The following is a 23,993-nucleotide window of genomic DNA, read 5'->3' on the forward strand; positions in this document are numbered from 1 at the left end:
ACATTACCACTACACCTACTTTGTTGAGCCAGTAACACAGATTGGAATTGGGTTATTTGTTTCATATGATCCGATGCAAAAATTAAACCCTGATATTTTGTGAAGCAAATTCTCTAACACTGCTCCATGTTTTAAGTCTGTTTTCATTTTTCTCAACAGTTTGGTAAATATGCGCGTTTGCCTTCTCACTAAGAGTTTAGATCAGATGATACAGTAGAGCTTCTCTTGTGTCTGTCCTTTTGACATGAACCAAGAGGCAGTGAACACTTGCAGTGCAAAAGTCTTGAGTCACCACTCATTTCTTTCTGTTTTGCTAGGAAAATGAGAAAAAGATGGGAATACAGTATATGGAAAAAAAAAACTGAGTTTGTACAGTTCTAATGAGCTTAAAAGTTAATATTTGGTATGATCACCTTTTATTCTTCAAAAGAGCCTGAATTCTCTTAGGAAAGCTTTCTTCAGATTTCTTTAAGTAGTCTTCAGGAATAATTCTCCAGGCTTCTCGAAGGACATTCAAAGCTCTTCTTTGGGCGCTTTTTGTTTTGTTCTCCGTGGAGGCCAACCCATGACGGATAGTCTTCTATTATGTGTTTTTCCAGGTATGCTTTTACTGCATTGTCAGTGTGTTTGGGATCATTGTCAAGCTGAAAAATGAAGCCATTCATCTGTCAGTCAGACACTTTCCAGATGGCATTGGATGGTGAATCAAAATCTGATGGTACTTTTTTTATGTTTGACAAGATCTCCGACACCACCGGCTGAAATGAAGCCCCAAACCATGACACACATTCGTTGTAAACACTCACTGCTGTACCTTTTTCCTGACTTCCTCTGGACACATCCATGACAATTTCAACCAAAAATTTCAAATTTGGATCCATCACTCCATAAGACCTGCTGCCACTGATGTTCAGTCCACTTTTTGTGTAATCTGGCATACCTCAGCCTTTTCTACCTGTTTCCCTTCCTTAAGAATGGCTTCTTGACAGCCACCCTTCCACTGAGACCGTTTCTTATCAGGCTTCAGTGAACAGTTGATGGATCAGCTGAAGGATCAGATGCATCTCTCAGGTTCTGTGTCAGGTCTTTGCTGGATTGTTTTCTTACTTCATAAGGACATACCTTTCAGATATTGTTCATCTTTTTTTATTAGGCCTGCTACATCTTTTTTTTTTTCCTCCACTTGTCCAGTTTCCTCAAATTTCTTTTTAATGACAGACTGAAGACTACCAAGGTATGCCAAGTTTTCAGCTAATAGCTCTTTGAGAATCACCTTGTTTGTGCAAAAATACTATTTTGTGCCTGTGCTATCTTTGGCATTTTTCATAGGTTCAACTAAAGAAATGGGAATAAATAATGTGTTTTTGTGACAAGCTGCTAATAGCAAAGGGCCCAAAGATAAAATTTAAAAGGGGTTCTGTACTAATTTGTTGTGTGTGTAGACAGCACTGGATCATTCCGTGAGTTTGGTGCTCGTTTTATGTTTGAATGAGTCATAGGTCAGTGCGAAGTGGCTTAACAAACAAAAACACATTCCTCTGAAAATGGTCATGTACAAGATGAAAAAGCAGCCAGTGTCCAAAGAAGAAAGCTTTGAAAGACCTTCAGAAAGCCTGGAGAACTATTGCTCAAGACCACTTTAAAAAAAGACAAGAAACTCTGGCTCCTTGGAAGCAAAATATAAAGAAATAAGTGGTGGCTCAAGACTTTTGCACAGTGCTATAGCTTAGCATAAAGACTGGGGCGAAGTGCAGGTGTGACTTTTTTTTTTTATGTCTTTGTCAAGCGTAGACATATGTTTGGCGTGGCTTAGATTTTGATTTGTTAGCATTTCATTTGCATAAACAGAGCCAGGTTTAGCTAATCATCTCTTCTTTCTGTAAATGTCTGCAAAAAAATCTAATAAGATGAATTTCCAACATATTGCTACATACTTTAATGTGTCTAATGTTTTTAAAATAAGCCATTTGCACTATTTCTGAATTACAAAAGTATGTTAGTTTCAGTAATCTTTATCGCATTAAAAGGAATGTAGCTGCACCATATTATTTGGCAGTTCTTGCAGGAAAAATGTAACACTAAAGCGGGCCGTCGGCCTCCTCTCATTCTCACCCTCTTCCTCCTTCTTCCTCTCTGTTCTCTGCCCAGCTGCCATGTGTGTGGTTTCCAGACGGAGCTGAATGCCCAGTTTGTCAGCCACATGTCGCTCCATGTGGACAAGGAGCAGTGGATGTTCTCACTCTGCTGCAGCGTCTGCGACTACGTATGCATGGAGGAGACCGACATGAGAAACCACATCAGCACTGGGCACGCAGGTACAGATAGCTGGCCTGATTTTTGTTGGAAGCACAGGGGTTCTGAGTGACAGCACTAATACGATAATCTGCCTAATGTGTGTTGGTATAATGTGAGATTTCTGTGCATATTATTGGAGTAAGCTGATGATTATTGGGGGGTGGGGTTATGAAATGTTAGGAAATTAGGAAAAAAAAAAAGAATGGATCTACTCCGCCCCATCAAACAAACAGCAAACAAAACAAAGAAAAGCACCATATAAGCACAGTTTGCTTTGTTTTTGTTTCTAAAACAGAAAAAAATATTCTGAAATTGATTCTTTTTATATTTGTTTTTTTCCCGTCATGCGATGAAAACCCCACCCTGTGAAAAGGCTGTAAATTTTAGAATTTAGTATGTGAGGAGATTATTTCAGCACTCTGCTATATGCCTAATTAGCTGTTAGAAGGCTAATGTTAGCTATGTGTTATCAGTCTGCTGGCACATTACTTGCAGCTTTCTTAGTCCCTCCCGCAAGAGATGTAAGGGGAGAAAGTGTGGAGGAGTTGAGGAGTTGAGGAGTCGAGGCAGCCAGCATCCTTGCCTTGGAGCCTCATTTTAAAGCGATTGGTTGGTTAAATATGCCGTGTGGCACAGATGCATCGTTTGCCCTGAGTTACATTATTACATTGTTACAGCTGACTGCTCGATTTTTATTTATTTATTTATTTTTAAATTTGTGGTCATAGATGGATACTGGTGTTCAGTAAAATCTCTATATTTAGGTGTGCTGTTAATGAAATTCACAGTGCAGCAGAATATACAGATGTTGTAGTTTTTGTTTTGTTTCATTGTCCCGTGCAATATAAAGCGGGAGGATATTGTCTTCAAACCATCCGTCTGTCCGTGAAGTTTTACATTTCTGATCTATAGACTCCAAAACCACAAGGAGTTGAGCCATGAAATTTGGCATATGTGTTCTTTACCCTACAAAGATGGATCATAATATTCATATTCCTGGATGTTTAGTACCCTTTTAAACTTTGGCTATATTTATCTGAAGTGGAGAGTAAACAACATGGAGGATTTCAGGCTGCTAATGCTATGATAATATACGCTAATGAGATGCAGCCTATTTCTCATGCCTGACTGACTTGGCCTAATCATATTTTGCTGTATGATTGGCTATACCTACTTGACCATTATTGACTGAAATAGAGAATGTGGGGATTCCCTAAATCTAGCAACTGACCTAAACAGCTGATAGCAGGTAGACAGTGAGATTTTTAGGTAAAGAGCCAGTCTGGTTATAGTAACATCAGTTCTAGGCTGCAGCCTTTTTGTTTAGCCTGTGATGCGAACTAATGATTGGCTGAGCATTGTTTATCTTGTAGGTCAAGGATGACTCATGGCCATAAATAGTACAGATTATGACTCATCATTGAGCAATATTAAAGCCATACCTACTGCTCAGCAATATTACTCAAATTTAAACAACATTGCTGCCTTATGATTATAGTGATGTTATACAGAACGCATTGATATCAGCAGATTATATAGTATGGGTGCATTATATTGTAATATTCCGGTACACATGAGTATAATATGATGTGCGTACCTTGTAAGTATGTATTATGTCTGGCTTATTGTTACTGATTATATAAATGGAAAGACATTATGTAGTATACACCCATGTGGAAGACTGCAGTAAGTACTTTTTCTAATATTTTTACTGTGGAAATTTTTTTAGGATGTGGTTACCAGAAAGTCTTTGTAGAAATATTAAAGATAATCTCAGAATATCAGTCTCTTATAGCATGCCTAAAATTGATTTTCTTTAATGAGTATTGAGTAACGAGTATTAATATTGAAAACACATTTCTGCTGGACTATGTATTATATTATTATTAACCTATGGGTGACTACAAGTCTTTGGATAAGTTTAAGGCAAGACCTCCAAATTAGGCCAAAATAGTTTTGCAGAAGGTAATAAAATGTTTGCTGAAGGGCTTTCTGTAATGAAATGGAGCTGTAATGTTATCCTGACTTCTACATTTATTTCATATTTCATTAATTGCGGGAGGATAATCCCCATTGATGATGGGTCTTGTTTTTAATCTCATACCCTAAAAGCAGAAAGTTTGATCACAGTTGATAATTTCAAATAACTGATATATGTGGAAGCTTGCTTCTGCCACTCAATAAAAATTATTTCTTTAAGTCAAAATGTGTAGTTATTGTCTCAGAATTTCAAGTTACTAACTCAAGTTTGAGTTATTTTCTCAGACGTTTGAGTTAGTAAGTCAAAACTTTTGGGTTATTATATCAAAATTCTCAAAGTTTGATTTATGGGTGGCAAAAAAAAAAGTTATTGGAAACAAGCTTCCACAGATGTACCTTCTAGATAAGAAGGAAGACTTATTTGTCCAGTGATGTGTGTACTCCAGCTGTGTGTCACGCCTCTGTTACATGTCAAGAGTATCAACCACAAAGGATACATCTGTGCACCCTCGTTCAAGCCCCCTCTCTCTTCATTTCTCTCTCCTCCTGATGCATTTTAGGAATTGATAGATCCTTCAAAGTGGCACACTGAGATTGATTTCCAGGTCACAGGTAGGAGGACACGAGTCACATAATCGAGAAATGAGGGGGAAAACCCCCCAAAACTCGATCGAGAACTGTGTCCCCTCAGGTGTAGACGGGACTTAATTGTGCCCCATCTTTTTGGATTGGCTAATCGTTTTAGCACCCTTGTATTGGTTCTTCGAGGGTTCTCAAACTTGTGCTGGATCGCAGCAAAAGTACCTGATTCAACTCCTGGGGGGGGGGACAACACAAAGATTTATGGAGTTATTTTCAAAATTACTCTCACATGGAAGAGTGGGTGGTAGCTTACACATTGTGGCTCTTGTTCGCAGCTCAGAATATAAATACAGTGCAGTATTTGGACAGTGACACATTTTCTATTATTTTGGCTGTGGACCCCCCCCCCAAGTTTTAAGAGTCATAGTTACACAAATAGTGTGAGCAGGACCACTGTAGGGCTCCTCCTCTGCTCACCTTGTCTGTATGTGAACAACTGAAAGATAAAGCGCTTAATAAGAAGTATAAATGTTAGATGCTGTATGTGTGTTTTGCAAACAGGAAAAATATCACATTTCAGAGTAATTTAAAAAATAAAAGCCTAATCACAACAATGTAAACGGCCACTGTTTAAATATTTATGGACTGCTTTTGTTTAATATTAAAAGGAAATCACCATGGGCTGTTGTAAGTGAAAACATCTTAATGTAACCCTTCATAAAAACACAGTTCAGAGGACAGAGGGAAAGACGAGCAGCAGAGCTGGGTTTCATAAACAAGCCTCCTCTAATCGACCTTCTTTGGACTTTTAAAGCTGCTGGTCTGAACCTCTGGTGGTCGATATGGCTGTTTTTGTCTAAAACAGCTTTGTCCAGTTTATTGCTGACGTTTTGCTCTTCTGCTAGTACTCCTTATGTGTGTGTATGTGTGTGCGTTTGCTCCTCATGTATGGGTGGGTGGGTGGGATTGTCCAGTCCAGACAGCTGAGGGGTCTTTCAGAGGCCACGGCGGCCTTGTTTATCTGAGAAGGTTGGCCCTTATCGTGCCTGAGGGGGTGGGGGGAATCAATAGGCCTTGGGCCCTTTGGAGACAAGCCGGGTTTACGATGCCACTTTGGCCATCTTTTAAGTCTCTCGGCCTCTCTTGGCATTTATTTCAGTCTCAAACAAGATGGACACCAATGGCAAACGCACAAACATTGGGGAGTGTTGCATACAATCACCTTAAACTTTGCAAACGTGCATCCTGCCTTCTTTGTGAGGAGGCTTTAATGATTTGTCAAGGTCCAGCCCTTTTTTGGTGAAGTGTCAAAAGCTCAGCTGTTAAGGTGGTAAGAGCAGCACCTAAGAGAGAGGCTCGGCAGCCTGTCAAAGGCTGGATGTCTGGTCAACTGTGTGGACACGCCCAGGTGAGGCAGAGCTCAGCAGGTGTTCCAGCTGACCCCGGTGAGGTTTGCGCTAGATAGATCTCTGTTCTTGGATCAGAAATGTTGCTGGACAGTCACAAGAAAGTTATTCAGTAAAAGAAAATAAAATATTTCTCAGTTAAAGTGTGTTTTAAGGTCGAGTCTCACTGGCTCAGGGCAGCGTCTTTTTTTTTTTTTTCCCCCTTTGCTTGCATCTTTTGCCATTAGCCTTTGGGATATTATAAGAGAAGGCCAGCAGATGATAAATACTGCAGCAAAGGAGACAGAGGCACACTGTATTTAAAAGCTGCTAAGACTGTGCTGTGAATGACCCTGGTATATTTAGATGTGATTGAAGGCGCTTCGTTGTCTTGTAATACTGTGTGGAAAAAAAACATGTGCAATGCATGTGTACATTCCTGTATGTTTTACACTTGTGTGTGTGTGTGTGTGTGTGTGTGTGTGTGTGTGTGTGTGTGTGTGTGTGTGTGTGTGCGGCTGTTATTAAAAAGGTAGGTCAACCATTTCAGGATCCGTGCAGGCTTTTCCTCCCTCCTTTTTTTTTTCCCTCCCTCCTGAGTGAATGCCCTTTGTTGAGTTGTGCCCTGAGATGCTCCCGCCATCTTAGCTCTTTTGGCCATGACCCGCGCTCCTCACCCCTCCCTCCCTGCCGCCCCCTCCCCTTCTTATTCCCTCTCTCTTCCCACTGAATTGCAGACTTACAGACGGGGATCAATAAAAGCACACTGCATCTTGATTGGACTGGCAGCAGGGCCTCAGTCAGAGCTCAGAACTATCGAGGCTGCCTGTTTTTATTCTGTGTGTGTGTGTGTGTGTGTGTGTGTGTGTGTGTGTGTGTGTGTGTGTGTGTGTGTGTGTGTGTGTGTGTGTGTGTGTGTGCGCATAACAATGGGGATCTGGAAACCGATAATGCATAGCCCACAAATTGTGTAGATCTTTTTGTTTTTTTCCTTTTTATCTTTTCATGCCCCTGCAATTTCTACCCTGCTTTTTAGATTGTAACAACAAATGTTTCTTTCTTTCCATGCTCCGCGCTCGGCCCTCCTGCATCCAGGTCTGAACTCAAGAAGTCCCCTCAGCGAGACCAAGAGCACCTCATCCTCCCTCTCGGCCCTCAGCGATTCACTCAACAGCTCAGAGGGCGGAGACCTCACCCACGGTAATGAAGAACTCAAGAGCCTGTTAGCCCCACCCTCTTCCGCCGGCAGCCAGTCCAGCTCCGGAAGCCACTCGGGATCAGGAACCGAGGACAAGTCTGACAAAGGCAAGGGACTGTAGGAACTGTTGCACCCAAATACACCTTAAAGGTCCTGAAATTTCCACAAAACTGAGTTATTCATGACTAAATAAGCAAGGATCAGGGTGTAGGTTTTATTTTTTAGGAGTTAAGTTCTATTCTATTCAATTTTTTTTTTTTATTAATCTACTTTACCAAACAAGCAAAACGTGACACATTTCTGAATCCTAACTGATGAGGTTGTTGAATTTGGCCCCGTTAATTTTAAACCAGTTTGAAGAGCTCAGAGAAAAATAAATGCACAAATCACTTGGCAGAATAGATGAGGGATATTCCTCTTAGTAAGCAAGCTGATTGAGAAAGTAAGTATTAAATCAAGCCTATCTCCACTATAATTATCCTTGTCTTTTGAAGGTCTATTAAGACTAAATACTTTGGTCAGGAAGGTGCTCACTGGGCAACAGACTCAAGAAGTCGAGGCAACGCTGCTGAACCAATTCTGTCCTTCAAAAATAAACTCATTAATTCTGAACCAAACACAGCAAATGAGTACATGCTAACTTGATTCACTTAATTGTATTCATATGTAGCCTTACCCAGGATGTTGTGAATTATTTTTCTTCTTCCTTTAATTAGGTGCTCTGCAGATTTTACTCATGGTTAGTTTACTCTTTATGAGAGCACTACTCAGCCTGTGTTTAAAATCATATCCTGTGTTCTAAAGTCCATCCATGCTTGGGTTTTTTTAGATTACACATGTAGAACAGAGAGGGGGTTTTTTTGTTGCAGAGTGGGGTGTGACGATGTAGGCAGTGTGGTCACTTTGTAATGAGAATTGCAGGTTCCTGTGTTTTTAGAGCTCAAGCCCTGTTTGGGGCTCGTTCAGGATATTTTAGCCCCTGCTGCATGTATTTCAACCATCCAGTTTCATTATCTGTCTCTCGTGAGCCCCTCTGCTTAAGGGAAGTACAGAGGAATTTTGCTCCGGCCATCTAAGAGGGCATTATTAAACCCAACTTCTCCCTGTGTCTGAACTCTCTTTGACTGTTAGCAGATGGATGACCTCTGAGATTTCACCCTAGCCGAGTCTCGGACTGTTTCAGACCGCAGCCAAATGCAGATTAACGAGCTTATCAACTGTCTAAAAAAAAACAAAAAAACAAGCCAGGTCTTGACACTCACCCTTCTCCTCCTCTCTCCAGGTTTTGAGTGCGTCTTCTGTAATTTTGTGTGCAAGACACGCAGCATGTACGAACGCCATCTCCAGATCCACCTCATCACACGAATGTTTGAGTGCGACGTTTGCCACAAGTTCCTCAAGACGCCCGAGCAGCTGTTGGAGCACAAGAAGTGCCACACCGTCCCCTCCGGAGGGCTCAAGTAAGGAAAGCAAGTACAGACAGAGGTTCCTAACTCCGCCCGTCCTTCCCCTCCCTTCCCCTCACAATTCACTACACACAAAAATCACATACTGTATACACAGAGAGTAGAGTACTTCATAGGATGTGCTTATTATAGAATATTTTATGTTAATGAAACTTAAAGATCACAGCTGGCAGCAAAATATAAACGTAAGCCATAATTACACACCGAACAATGAGCTACTATAGATGCACCGCTTAGGTTTATGTGTAAAATATATTCTATGTAGTTTGACCTAAATTACTGCACAGAAAATGCACAAGCGTATAGACACATCATTTAAATAGGAGCTTATTCTAACAGACACGTTTTCTGTTCGAGGATTTTTTTTGGGCCATGTGTCCTTAATCGGTTAACCTCCCTTTAATGGTTATTATCTGCGGCCAGCAAATGAAATGATACTAGCTTCAGTTTTTGCTCGACAGCCTGTCTTGGCAAGTCCAACTTATTAGACAGCGGTCTGTGGGTCTGCAGTGGCTGTTGTGAACAGAAGGGAGAGTGGAAAGGAGATGGAAATGGGCTTCCCCTCAGGGTCTGTTGTTCTTCTGCCCACAGCTAACAGGCATGCCAAGGAAAAAATATCTGAGGAAACCTGCATTCCACAAAACTACTTTATCCCCCCCAAAATAACAGACACATGGTGCACTCTGCTGTTGATTATATAAAATTTGTTGGCACACCCCTAAAAGATAATCAAGCGTGTACAGGCACCCCATAATCACAAATGTCTAAATCACTCAGTCTGTGCATGCTGTGGAAAGAATGAACAGCCTTAAAATACCAGTGTGAATAAACACGCATGCACACCTCATATGGTTCTCTTATTTTTAATGTACCCTGATAAAGCTGCTACTCTTTATTATGCTAATTATTGCGACTGTGCACTCAAACTTTGAAATGGTTGCTCTGAAGATGGGGACCACGTCTGCGACCGCTCGCAGTCAGTTGCCGTCTTCAAAGCAACTTTGGTGCACGAAGACAGAGATAAAATGGCAATAAGATGGAGTGATCAGTTTGCAAGTAAATGGGGTCAAAAATGGCAGTTAAATCTGCAATCTAGCAATCTGTGATGAAGCAGCAATTAAGCAGCTGTGATAATTCGAGGAATATCGCAAATCTGTTGCCGTCTACATACGCAGAAATTCCCATTAACTACTTACGTTCAGAGTCCATTCAGACATTTGAAACAGATATTCCTCCACAAATAGTGACGTAGTTGCTGCCAGACAGCGATTTGACTACAAAAAGACCTAGACACTTGGCAACCTATATTTATTTATATTGCAGTATGTTAGCAACGTGTTTGCGCTTATGAATTAGGAACTAGTTATTTGTAAATCTTCTCCAATCTGTCTGAGAGTGGTTGCAGTCAGTCCAAGTCAGGCAACGATTGTTTGGAGACTGGTTGGCTTCCACCAGGCAACCTGTGCAATCGCCTTGCAATCAAAAGTGGTTACCAAGAGGCTGAGGGTGTTGCACGCTCAACTGCTTCCAACCAGTCGCTGAATGTCAAAAAATTAAATGCATCTACCGGGCAGCCACTGTTTTTCTTTTTGTTTTGTTTTTTTTCTTCCCTTAGTCACAAGGAGGTTGCCATCCTATTTTTACTCTGGTGTGACTGAGCCATTAGTACTGACTGTGTATGTAGCTCTCGTCTCCTCACGCTACCCCCTCCATCACCATACTCCAGTCCCACAGGAGCCTTTGTTGTACTGTGACACGTTTTTGTGACATTTCAGGCCTGTCGAGCTAACATAAAGCCCATCTGCTGACCTCAGCACCCCACACACTGATAATGTAGCAATGTACTTTAACACACTTTGAGCTTCGGCCAGTTAATAGCACCTTAGATTAGACACGAGCTTCTATATGTGTCTTAAAAAGTAAACTAACTAACTAACTAACTTTTGTGAAGATTCATTTCAAGCAACACGAGCCATGTTTTTTTTTTTTTGTTTGTTTTGTTTTCGAGTCGCTCACATAACTCCAGTCTGCATGTGCAAAACCATCGAATATCATTATGATTACCGCCTCATCTTGTCATGAAAGACCTGTGTTCTACATTTCTTTTTTTTGTTTTTCCTGTTTTTCTGTGCAGCCATCAGTGAAGTTCTCAACATTGCTATAAATGTCTGGAAATGGTAGCATTTCACTGAATGAAAAGAGGAAGCTGCTAACAGAGTTGCACTGACTTCTGTCTAATTGAAAATATGAATGCAAAATGACACAAGAAGCCCCTTCATAGCTCAAAGATCTGCACACAGCATCTTTTTAGTCATTAACTCAACGAGTTGCCACTAGCTGTAGCAATTTAAATGTAAAGAACTTTTTTTTGGAATCATTTAACTGTTTGTCTGGTGTAAATGTTTCTGAAGCCAGATTGATTTTTTTTAAGCCACTATTCAAATAACAAAGAACTGGATAGAGGCTGTTTAAGACTTTTTTTTTTTTTTAATTCAGTGGAGGAAAAAAGAGAAGATTTCAATGTTTGTGTATTCAGTCTGCTCCAGCTCAGTTTCTATACCTTCTCATATCTGCATATGTGACCTTCTCCCAGGTGCACACAGCCTCTTACTTTCTTTAAACCACATTTGTATTTACTGTTAAAAGCAGGCAGAATTTAGCCAACTAGAAAAAGTTAAAGAACCTTCAGGGGAAATTGGTTTTCGATTGCCTGCATTTTCTTACCCCCCTCTGAGTCCAGATCAATACTTTTTTTTTCCCCCATGTGTGTACACATGTATGCACTTGAGCAATGTAAAGTGTTTCTGTATATGTAGGAGTGTATAGAGAGGGAGAGAGGGCCTTGACCATTTCGAGGTTTTTCTGAGGTAATTCTGTTCTGCAGGGTTTGTGAAGCGCTTTGGGGCCCAGAGCAGATGAAAGGTGCTATTTAAATGTAAGTGCCACTCCATTCCTTCATTTCCCTTCATATCCTACTGCTCCAATCTTTTTCTCCCGCCTGTCATCTTCCCCACCTCAAACTCCCTCCCTTCCTCTCCCACACATTCATACCTGATCACATCAATTCTTTCACCATTAAACTGCCACACATACCACCATGAGCACACAGAACTGTACATTACGCACAATTTTCCTTTATCTGTCCTTCTCCTCTTCATCATTTTTGTGTTATTAAATTTCAAGGACGTACATGGTTGTGGACGTACATGTTCCTTTCAGCTGTCTTTTGCTTTTGTGTGTTGTGTCCTCCCTCCCTTCCTCCTCTCCCTGCCCCTTCTCTCCCTCTGTCCGTCCTTCCTTCCATTAACCAGGTGCCCTTTTTGCATCTACTCCACCAATCGTCCAGCGGCCATGGAGTGCCACCTTAAGACGCACTGTAAGATGGAGTACCGCTGCCGCATCTGCCAGGGACTGTGGCCCGACCAGGCCTCACTGGAGGCCCACATGCGCAGGCACCGCCTGGGCAACCACTACAAGTGTGAGCAGTGTGGCTACTTGTCCAAGACGGCCAATAAGCTCATCGAGCACGTGCGTGTGCACACGGGCGAGCGGCCCTTCCACTGCGACCGCTGCTCTTATAGCTGCAAGCGCAAGGACAACCTCAACCTGCACAAGAAGCTGAAGCACGCGCCGCGCCAGACTTTCGGCTGCCAAGAGTGCCCTTTCACTACCACACACCCCTTCGTCTTCAGCCGCCACCTCAAGAAACACCAGAGCGGAGGAATGGGGGGGGTAGACGGAGGTTTAGGAGGAGGAGAAGAAGAGGAGGAAGATGAGGAGGCAGGAGGAGAGGAGCTGCCAGCAGAGGAAACATCACCGGGGGGCTCGTCGTTGCAGAAGAGCCAGGAGAACTTCCTGTTTGGCGGAGGAGGTGGCAGCAGCGGAGGCAGTGGGAGCAACAGCCCTCTCATGAGTCTCACGGCATCTCAGGCGCTTCAGTCCGTCGCGCTGTCACTCACACTGGGCAAGTCCCAGCAGCTGGACCCCGCCAGCCCCCTGCACAGCTTGGTTAACGCCAACGGCGGCAATGCCGCAAGAAACCCCGGCGGCACGAGCAGCGGCACCAGCCCCTCCCTCTTCCTCCCCTCCTCCCGCCACATGTTGGAGCAGTACAGGAACTGCGACCGGGCCCACCTCATTCCCCTCACCACCCTGTTCACCCACAACAGCCGCTTCACATTCCACTCCCACCTCCACTCCAGATGGCGGCCGGCCACGTCTCCTCTCCTCTTCTCCTCCAACTCGGCGTCCCCCTCCCCCTCACCCTCCTCCCACAAACACTCCTTCCTGGCCTACCTTGGACTGATGGAGAGGGCCAAGACTGTCTGACCTCACCCGCCTTTCGTCCTCCTCCTCCGCTTCCTCCTCTTCCTCTCCCTGCTCTTTCCCCTCACTCCTCGGACGGTGGTGTGAGTGACACTTGACCACTGCTGCGGGAGCAACTCTTTTTTTTCCAATCAGACCAGCAAAATAAGCTGGACCAGACAAACATATTGAGGAAAAAAAAAAAAAGGAAAAAAATAACATTTATAAGAGAAAAAGGCTGTACATGCTAAAATGCATTTATATTAAAAAAAAAAAAAGCTGCTTTTCTTATCAGTTCTATCAATTGAATTATTACTACTTCAACATCAGTTACTACTCTCTATTACCTTTTTTTTTGTTTGTTTGTTTGTTTGTTTGTTTGTTTGTTCTTTTCCTGTTTCTAAACATCTGAATGACCTGGACCCAGCTGCATTACCTGACAGAACTAACATATCTCACTTTTATAGATAATTTTTCTTTAGTCGTTCGACGAGATAAAAAGACGAAAAACAAAACTTGCAAGTGCTATATTTTAGTGCATTTTTGTCTATCGCTATTATGCATCGGAATAGCATGCCTGTTTCTGTGTTTCAAACTAGCTTTGACGTCATTAGGAAGCTAAATTTGAGATATCCTGAAGTGTTAGCGGTGCAATGTGGACAGAACCAATGAAACGAATGCTTTTCAAAGCAACGCCTCAAACCACGCACTTACTTATTTATCAATCTTGTACATAGTTTTATAGCCCTCCCCCTTCCCATCTTTTTTTTTTCGTTTGTTTTTTTTTTTGTTTCTTTTTTTTGTTGTTTTATTTTTGTTGTATTATGGTGAAACAGTATTGTGCGTAGCTGCCGTCTGATGTCAATCCCATCTCAGAATAAGTCATTTTAATGGCTTTCTGGCTGATTTCAGCAGTTCTTTGTAAGCTTGGGGAGGGGGGTGTTAAAGAATATAAGCTGTGATAATGTAAATATGGAAAATCTGACCTATTATTAATCTGAATATTAAAATGTTGCAGGAAAAAAAAGGTGCAACTAGTTGCAAACATCCGTTTGTCGTTCCCGAGACGGGGTTGACATCAGAGCAGCATCACATGCAGATCTATGTATCACGCACCTATACTTAGAAGAGATATATGAGATAACTGTTCTGAGGAGGTGACCCGCTCGGGGTCAGCGAGCTACCCACAGCGAGGGTCACCACAGGCCGATTCAATGGTGCTTTTTGGAGCTTTTTGTAATTTTTTTGTGTACAAAAAAAAAGAAGAAAAAAAAAAACTGTTCCAAAATGACTTGAATGAATGTATTTTTGTTTATGTACCTGGAAAAAAAAAAAGCGATACAGAAGAGTAAACAGTCAGAGACGTCTTCAGTGCTGGTAAAGACGGGGAAAGTTAGTGTTTGGTGGCCTTTCTGTGTCTCGTTTATTTTTTATTTTTTGGTCTTTTATTTTTAAGGTCTTTTTTTTTTGTTTTTTTTACTGAGCCTTTTACATCATAATAAATCTTTTCTACTAACATTCATAGAGAACCCATGATGAGGCAAAGCTGTAGGTGCCATGATGAAGCAAAGCCATTGTGTTCAATGGCACGGGCTTCTGTTAGGCCGGCAGACATGGTACTGCTTTTAGTCCCCCCGCCTCCTTCCCTCATGTCAACCTTTTGAGTTTTAATTGCACTTACTGTAGTTACACTTCGAGCCAAAAGCACTTAAACCTTTTATTTTCCCCCCACTTTTTTTTTTTTAAAGTGCAAACTTAGATCCACCAAGTTACCATAATGTGAAGTAGGCAGTAGTTGCTGGAAATGACTCAATCAACACCCCTTAGTTTCACATTTAGACATTTCTGGTGGTGCAAAAGGGTTTGCCTCTGTGAAATCGGAGAAAGCAAATGAATACAAATTGCATGAATTAGACAGTAGAGGTCAAGCTCCCCCTGGGAACTAAAGGTCCCAGGCTAAATTGTGATCGCCAATTTTGCACAGTGCTGCACTTTTGATTATGAGACTATGTATTTATCCGTAAAATGCTCGAAAACAGGTCTGTTTTGCAAGACGGAGCAGCACGCGTTTTATTTGAAAAAGCTTTACCCGTCATCGATCGCGTTTGTGTTTCCTAAGTGGTCTTCAAGCCAAAATCCCTTATTTGTAAAGGGATTGTTTTTATTTTCCTTATTGTTTTCATTTTGTCTGTTTTACTTGTGCATTTTCTTAAAAAATTAACTATTATTGCTTTTTTTTGTCTACAATTATGTGAGAGAAAAACATTGATTGGACAGAGAACGTGAATTATCAAGACCAAAATGTAACTCGTGGCAGGACGTGATGTTAGGATGGAATCCGTCACGTCCTGCTCTGGAGTGATGCCTCGATTGTCTCTTGCCCCCCTCCCTCCCTTTTTTTTTTTTTTTTACTCTTGTTTGTTCCTTTTTGTTCTGTCAACGTCTGGCATGCTGTCTCTGGAGTAAAGGGAGCATCTCTCCAACACACACACTTTCCTTGTACTATCTACAATATATTTTATACTCTAGTGCCACTTGGTGGAAGGAAACCACCTGAGACTTCTGAGAATGAGTCAAACTAATTGTCAGGGTCCAATAGAAAAAAAAAAAAAAAAGAAGCGATTTAGGGGGAAAAAAGAATGTCTCCTCTTGACACCTTTTTAAAATGTCTGCCTTTTAATACAGCGTAATCTTGAATGGCTGCACTTCTTTACGTCCGCCCCTACCCCTTAGTTTGAGTGTAATGTTTAAAAAGGCAACAGGGCTCTATCCTTTTGAAACCCAGTACTCTTAAGCACTTATTCTCTTTATTTTGCCCAACTGTAAGCAGCACAGTGACCTTTTTTTGTTTTTGAAGCTCGACTACCTTTTCAGCACTTCAGCGTATGCATGACATTGTCCTCTCTCTAGTTCTTTAGCACTTAATTGTGTTTAAAACTAACTCCCTCAGTTGCATTTAGTTAGCATCACACTGCACTGTCTACAATCAGTTAGCTTTATGTTTGGCTGTATTTTATGATTAGAAAAGGCTCAACTATCTTAACTTTTGGCACTCGGTAAAGATTGGTATGTGCTGTACAAAGCTTTTTTTTATTACTCCTATTGTTAAGGCTGTACAGGGTTGTGATGATAACTGGTAAATAGATCATTTGTACTTTTATTTCTTTTTTTTTTTTTCTTTTTTCTTTTTTTGGTTTTGTATCTGTTTTCTTTGTTTGGCATTATTTTATGTTCCAACTTGCCAGATCTAAATGTAACAGGATTTGAAAGTAAAGCTTACATCAGATATTATGTCAGTTGTCTTTGTCTTTTCTCTCAACATTATTGGATTCATACACTTACTTCACCACACAAAATTTCTTCTTCACAGATGTAGGTTTTATTCCAAACTCCCTTATTTCCCCCAAAAGGTCACCACAGCTGATGGATCCGCATGCTCCTCCCGACACAGCCCTCCCATTTATCCGGGATTGGGATCCAGCACTATAAGTAGACTTGGTTATGACCCCCCCCCCTGAGGCCAGGTTTGTGTGTCCTCCCAGAATCATACCAGAGCAGATGTGTTAACCACTACACCCCAATGCCAATAAAGTTCAGTTTTATTTATATAGCGCCAAATCACAAACAGTCGCCTCAAGGCGTTTTATATTGTAAGGTAAAGACCCTAAAATAATTACAGAGAAAACTCAACAATCAAAATGACCCCCTATGAGCAAGCACTTCGTGACAGTGGGAAGGAAAAACTCCCTTTTAAAAGGAAGAAACCTCCAGCAGAACCAGGCTCAGGGAGGGGCAGCCATCAGCCGCGACTGTTTGGGGCTGAGGGGAGAGAGACAGGACAAAAAAGACTATTACAAACTAGTTTCAAATAGTCTGGAAACTTTCTATAAAAAAATAAAATAAAATCAGAATACAGTGATTTGAAATCATTTAAACCATCAATTTTCTTCCACTTATTCAATTCAAGGTCACAGGGGGGGCTGGAGCCTATCCCAGCTGGGGGGCTGGGGGCCCCACCCTCAGCCCTGCTTCTTGGGGGCAAGACGCAGGGTACACCCTGGACAGGTTGCAGGTCCATTGCAGGGGTAACGCAGACCATTCAAACTGATTCATACCTACAGTCGCTGGACCTAAGGTGCGTGGGTTTGGACTGTGGGAGGAAGCTGAGGTACCTGGACACAGGGAGAGTATAGAGGGTCCCGGCCGGCTGGTGGATTCAAACCCAGGACCTCCTTGCTGTGAGGAGACAGTGCTTTTTTTTGTTTTAAAACAACTGATCTATAATAAAGAACAAAAATGATCAAATTCAAACCAACAGAAAACTGCTCAAAGCTGCAACACGTCCTTCAAAAAGTCTTCCTTTTTGGGGGGTGGGGCAATGGTATATTTAATTTATAAAAATCCTTTGCGTCCATTCAAAAGGCACTGTGTGGTTTACAGCTAAATTATTCTGAATGGCTTTCAAGTGGCCTTTGTGGAACATTTGGTCCAAAAATAATGCCGTTATCACATTCTTGCCTGTTACAGGGATTGAGCTGCTCAGCAGTTTGGGGCCTTCTTTGTTGTATTTTTGGTTTCATGCACCACGGAGCCGTGCTGCTGTAATATGTGCTTAATGTGACTTGGCATCATCTCGCTGAAATAAGCAATGCCTTCACTGAAAAAGACGTCATCCGGATGCCAGCATGTCGCCAGACGTTACCCATGTCTTGGCCACTAGTTCATCTCCGAACCCTCGCTGCTGCTGGCGTGTGGACTGTGTTCGTGACGAGCTCGGCGCTCTCTCGCCTGGTCCGTGGTTTCCAGAGAGAATTCGGGCTCAGAGAAGTGGAGGATCTGGATCTCCTTTGCATGTTAGTTTTAATTTGCATTTGTGGATGCAGCGACACACTGTGTTCACCAACAATGGCTTTCTGAAGTGTTCTCGAGCCCGCAACAGAATCATTTCTGTTTTCAATGCTGCCCCCCCCCCGGTGGGGCCTGAAGTTCTTGGCTATTCAGTGTTGCTTTCTATTCTTGTCCTGTTTTCTTCCAGTTTTCTGAATTATTAAATGATATCATGTATCACAGATAATGAGATCCACAAATTCTTTTCAATTTTATGCTGCAAAGTACTTTTGTGGAGAACCACTGCCTTTTTTTTTTTTATTTGTGAATTACTCAGCCTCTCTGGATGCTTCTTTGTTGTCCCAACTTTTTTGAAATGTTATTGAATTCAAAATGAGAACACATTTTTCAGACAAAATTTTCTCCATTTCAACATTTGATATGTTGTCTTTGTACCATTTTCAATTAAAGAAAGATTAATCATGCAAAAATAAAGATTTTTGTCAATAAAGATAACTATGCCCATGGTGGGGGCCATTTGATGACAGTGAACTCATTGTCATGTTCCAAGAAACCAGTTCGAGATGATGGAAGCTGTCATCAGAAGATGGGTACACTGTGGCCATAATGGGACGGACATGGCCAGCAGCAACACTCGGGTAGGCTGTGGTGTTTAAATAATGCTCAGTTGGTACTAAGGGGCCCAAAGTGTGCCAGGTAAATACAATCGAAATCATTTCACCAGCAGCAGCAGCCTGAACTGTAGATACAAGGCAGAATATATCCATGCTTTCATGTAGTTTATGCCAAATTCTGACTCTACCATCAGAATTGAGACTCATTAAACCAGGTAATGTTTTTCCAGTCTTCTGTTGTCCAATTTTGGTGAGCCTGTGTGAACTGTAGCCTCAGTTTTCCTGTTCTCACCCAGTATGCTCTTCCGTTGCTGTAGCCCATCTGCTTCAAGGTTTGACGCCTGTGTTCAGAGATGCTCTTCTGCATACTTTGGTTGTAAGGAGTGGTTGTTTGAGTCACTGTTGCTTTTCTATTGGCTAGAAGCAGTCTGGCCAGTCTTCTCTGACCTCTGGCGCCAACAAGGTATTTTCACCCAGAGAGCTGCTGCTCACTGGATATTTTCTCTTTTTCAGCCCATTCTCTGTAAGCCCTGGAGGTCGCTGTGTGGGAAAATCCCAGTAGATCATCAGTTTCTGAAATACTCAGACCAGCCCGCCTGGCACCAACAACCGTGTCACATTTAAGTCACTTAAATCACCTTTCTTAACAATTCTGATGCTCAGTTTGAGGTCATCTCGACCATGCCTGCATCCCTAAATGCATTGGGTTTCTGCCCTGTGATTGGCCGGTTCGATATTTCCATTAACAAGCAGTTGAACAGGTGTACCTAATGAAGTGGCCAGTGAGAGTATATCAGCAAAGAGTGTGACTCTAAATGTGATTAAATAAATAAAAAACTAAAAATAAATAAATAAAGATTACATTTGTAACTGGGCAAGCACCATCTGCTACTGAAAGCTGATTCATGGTTATGATGGAAAGCTCCTCAACATCAACTAAATGAAGAATGCAGTGAGGTTGTTTTTCTCAGCAACTAAGTCCTCCATCGCCATCTTGATAAGGACTGCAAAGGCCTCGGCGCCTATTTAATAAATCCCGCAAAATAGAAATAAGAAGAAGATGATATAAGAAGTGAGAAAGATCAGAAGTTTGTTAGAGACCCGCAGGAGCAGAAATCATGAGCAGCGAGTTAAGGAGAAGCAGTGATCATCTTTGAGGGACATGGCATTCTCTAATTTATAACAGCGGCATGCCATCATAATAATAAGGAATAGGATCTGTCATGGTGTCTAGCTGGTGTTTTTATTAGACCGATGGGAGGTCTCTGTGCCTCTCCTTTCTGTGTTGTAGTAATGAAAGTTACAGCACGTTCTCTCCCAGCCAAAGGTTGGCCCTGCCTAATGAAAACAGATGAAGCAGAGATAAAGTGTTTGCCGACATTAAGGGACTCATTTATCACCGTTAGCCCCCGAGCTATAGAACACCTTGGTCTGGAGCTCTCCTTTAACAGGCCCTGCCTCACAGCACCCCGGTGGCACACTGCAGCCTTCCAGCAGGCGCATGCACGCCTCCATCTTTACCTCTCTTTCTCCTTCATTCTTTGTGCTCCACACAGATATTTTACTTCTGTACAAACGCGCCGGGTTTATAGAAGTAAAGTGAGGTTTTAAGAGCAAAAAAAATAAAGAGTTTTAGTGGAACCTTTATCAAATCTACAGGATTTGGCAGGTCCTTGGGGGGACCTCCATAGCCGCGCCCCCTCCATGTTGACCCATGTGGGTTCATCAGCCATCCGGAGCCGAATCTCTTCTGCTGGGGGGGGTCATGTTCTCATCTTAGCTGCTCATCTTGCCTGTGTATTAATGAATCTTTTCGGCTGTGTTTAAAGCTGCTTAATTAAGTTCAAAGCAGCGCTCGGGGCACTGTGCGCCTGCTCGGCTGACCTCCCTATGAGTGGAAGTGTTGATTAGGAAGTAAAGAGACACGGAGGCACTGCAGGGGATGGCTATTGATTGAAAGGATAGAGAAAAAAAAACCCCTCATTTGGATTGTGGTGATTGGAATATCAGACTGTTGTTTTTTTTTTTTTTAAACTTGTCTTCTGAATAACAATAACTCCATGCCTGTGCTGACAGTTTGGTGAAATTGCCAAACTAAGTGAGGAATTTTCTGCGATGAGACCAAACGCCAGAGTTTTCCCTCATCCCAATAATAGCCCTTCACCCCCAGCCCGAGCTGTCTGCACAATGTCGACCTCTCGACACCACCTCGTGAAAGTTGGCCGCTGTCGATCGATAGCGTGTTAGCTTTTTTGTTTGTAGGTTCAGGGCTGCCTTGGCTTTATTACAGCTGCCGAGAGTCATGGGGGAGTCGTGCGCGGCTTTGTGAGAGAGGAGCTCCCTCTTGTTTGCCAAAAGTGTAATCCCGCCGTGACCTGCCGCGACCCTGCCCTGAGAGGAAAGCTGCTTAGACAGAAGTGCGTGTCTGTGGGAGCTCCCAGCTGCCTGGCCTCTCTCTCCATCTCCATCTCTCTGTTTTTCCTCAATGCATCCACCTCACTCCCAGCTTTCTTTTTTCTTTATAGCACCATCTCTTTTTTTTTTTTACCTCTCACTCTCATCTCCTGTCTACCTTCACCATTCATTTCATCTCGCAGCAAACTTCATGCATTCCTCACTCCACATCAATACTTATGAGGCTCCCCTCTTTTCTCCTCCTCCCTCCCCATCCTTCCACCATCGAGCTTGTGAAGGAGGCGAGGCTTTGCTAAATGCAGACAGATTTCTCTCTTTTTTTGTTCCAAAGGAGAAAATAAACACACACGCACACACACACACACAGTCTTGCCTTAGACAGGCTTCAGTACAGGGGGCTACAGAGCAGGACCAGTGGTGCAGGAGGGGAAAGAGAGAAAAAGGAAAGGGAAAATGACCTCTGGAATCGATTTGGCATGGGTTGAAGCCGAGGCTAAAACAGTGCGCAGTGAGGCTCCGCCGAGGCTGCTTGTTGATTTGTAAATCTATTCATCTCTGACAAAAATTAGGCACAGAAATAAAGTGGTAAATATGAAGCTCCGTGTTTATTCAAGCTTTTAATCGTATGTAGAAGTTGTACAAGTTGGTGCCAGCTGCTGGAGAAGCGGGCGATTTTATGCAAAGTCCGAGCCAAAGCGGGAGGGGGGGGGGGGGGTGTCATGTTGACAAAGCAAGAACGAGGACAATCCGCACCTGATGCACGCTGCAAATGATCTTGCAGGCTCGCCTGGAGTGTCACTTCACTCACCGCTCTTGATTTGGACACGCATGGTGGGACGTGTATTTACATGCAAGTTTGGTGCCCAGCCCAGGGGGCATAGCATCACTGGCTGCCCGCTCCCCCGCTGCGCCCGCTCCCCATTCTCCAGGGTGAGACATCACTCGGCGGGGGTCAGCAGCAATCTGATTCAGGAAGCACTGCAGGGGCGGGCGTTGGGTTGGAGGAAAACGGGGGAGCAGGGGTGGGGGTGGGATTACCCACAAGTCTCTGGGCTTGGCATATCCAGACTTAGGGCAGCCTGAATCAGCAGGGGGGACAGATCATAACCCCCTGCTGGCTGCTGCCTCAAATATAAAGCTAATGCTTGGCCACTCCAACTGGATGACAAATACATTATAGAAGGAAGGAGGAGGAGGAGGAGGGTGGTAATGGGCAGAGGGAGAGCAGCTCTACTTAAGTATGATCATGTGTTTGAAATAGATAGGAAACAAGCCAGGCTCTGCTGTTACCATGGCATTCTATGACAGCCACCAGCCATAGGTTACTTAGTTTCTATGGGTAACAGTCAGCGCTGCACTTCACATCCACCCCGTGACACTGAACCTACAGATATCGCCCACCGAATCTCAGCAGCTCACAAGAAAAACCTCCCTGCTCAAACGCTGCCTCATTCAAACATCCACACGCACTCCGGTAGTGTGTTTTTTGTTTTTTAACCGTGATGATTTCAGTGATTTGGGGTGGGGCGTGGGGTGGTCTGCTGAGATCTGAAGTGAAGAGAGAGCTTAGCAGAATAGTCCAAGGTCAAGCCCAAACTAATCAGGCTCCTCATTTCCCTGGATGGAGTAATGAAGTAGAACGCTGACCCCTGGGCGACCCTGGGAATCTGTAGCAGCAAACTGGCCTGGAGACCAATTAGCCAAAAGTAAAAGTAAATATTAAAGCACGGCGTTCATTTTTAAATAAACAGTCACACAGAATAAAACAGCTTCAGAGCTCAAAGAAGGGGTGGATGTCTTACACAGACTGTCAGGGAAACTTAAATCTTGCAGGGTAAGAAGCCGCTTCTTCTTTTTCCTTTTCTTTTTTCCCCTCTGAAGACCAGAGTTGATTACAACCTGGTTAGCTCTCCTAATTATCTGCTGCACTTGAGCTTTTTAATGATTTCCATGATTCAATTACCCCTAACTGAATTCCTGTCTTCAATCAATTAAAGCCAAAGCTGCGCGCTCATCCATCTTCCAATCAGGACACCAGGAATCCCTCCATCCATTCTCATTTGAGGAGAGAGTGGGTCAAACAAATTAACAGTTTGCATCCATCCATGTCTTTTTCATCTCCCTCCACCCCCACACTTCTAACCACCACTTTGAGTTGGTTAAGTGCATTTAACTTAACTGTAAGTAACTAACTATAAATAGGCACCAGCATGGGTCTCCTGCCAACTCAACTCTTCATCCTCACGAACAACTGAGAACACGTTCTGCGGAAACCTTGAAGAAATCCACCATCGCCTTTCATCTGAGAACCTCTCCGTCCTGCTCCGCTCTGCCGGTTCTTGTGATACCTGATGTGAAGGTGAGTGACAGCGGCCCTCTTCACCTCTCAGGCACGTTCTTGTCGCACAAAGACACATTTTTGTGCACAAGCCCACACTGTTTGGCACCATCTGCTGGAACCCTGAGAAACATGGAGAAGAAATACTTATCTGTAAAAATAAAAGAGCTGCTGTGGAGGTGGGGAGGAGAGAATTTCTTCATGTTCCCTTTTTTTCTTTTTTTTGGTGACATCCTAATTGCATACCTACTACTTTTTGTCAGAAAACTAAAGGTATGTTTGATTGATGAACGCAGCCTCCCTGCAGCTGAATTAGAGGAAGAAGAAGGGGGAGAAGAAGCACAGAAATGGTTGCCAAGGTGCCCAGATAGTCATTTAACCCTCATTGGTTGAGAGGGAAGCCAAGGGCAGCGCAGCCTTTTCACATGCTGCTCTTTCCATCCCCATTATCTCCTCTGTCTCATCCCCGCAACCGCCAATATGGTTTCCTTGAAAGGCTTTTGCATTCTTTTTAAATGAAAATACCAAACCGTGCTCTTTCTGCGCAGACGCACAGGATGGTGCTGC

General features: G+C 42.9%; 1 protein-coding gene across 1 annotated transcript in view; it reads left to right on the forward strand.

Moving 5' to 3' along the window:
• The window catches only part of znf827 (zinc finger protein 827), a 75,045-nt gene extending 60,485 nt beyond the window's left edge, over positions 1-14,560 (forward strand). Inside the window, 4 exon segments of the mRNA XM_030743280.1 lie at positions 2,149-2,315; positions 7,338-7,547; positions 8,723-8,900; positions 12,218-14,560. Of these exon segments, the coding sequence (XP_030599140.1) occupies positions 2,149-2,315; positions 7,338-7,547; positions 8,723-8,900; positions 12,218-13,235 (1,573 nt within the window). The 3' untranslated portion in view covers positions 13,236-14,560.
• The last annotated feature ends 9,433 nt before the right edge of the window (positions 14,561-23,993 follow it).

The sequence above is a fragment of the Archocentrus centrarchus genome, chromosome 1 (genome assembly GCF_007364275.1).
Source record: "Archocentrus centrarchus isolate MPI-CPG fArcCen1 chromosome 1, fArcCen1, whole genome shotgun sequence".
In the NCBI taxonomy this organism is placed as follows: domain Eukaryota; kingdom Metazoa; phylum Chordata; class Actinopteri; order Cichliformes; family Cichlidae; genus Archocentrus; species Archocentrus centrarchus.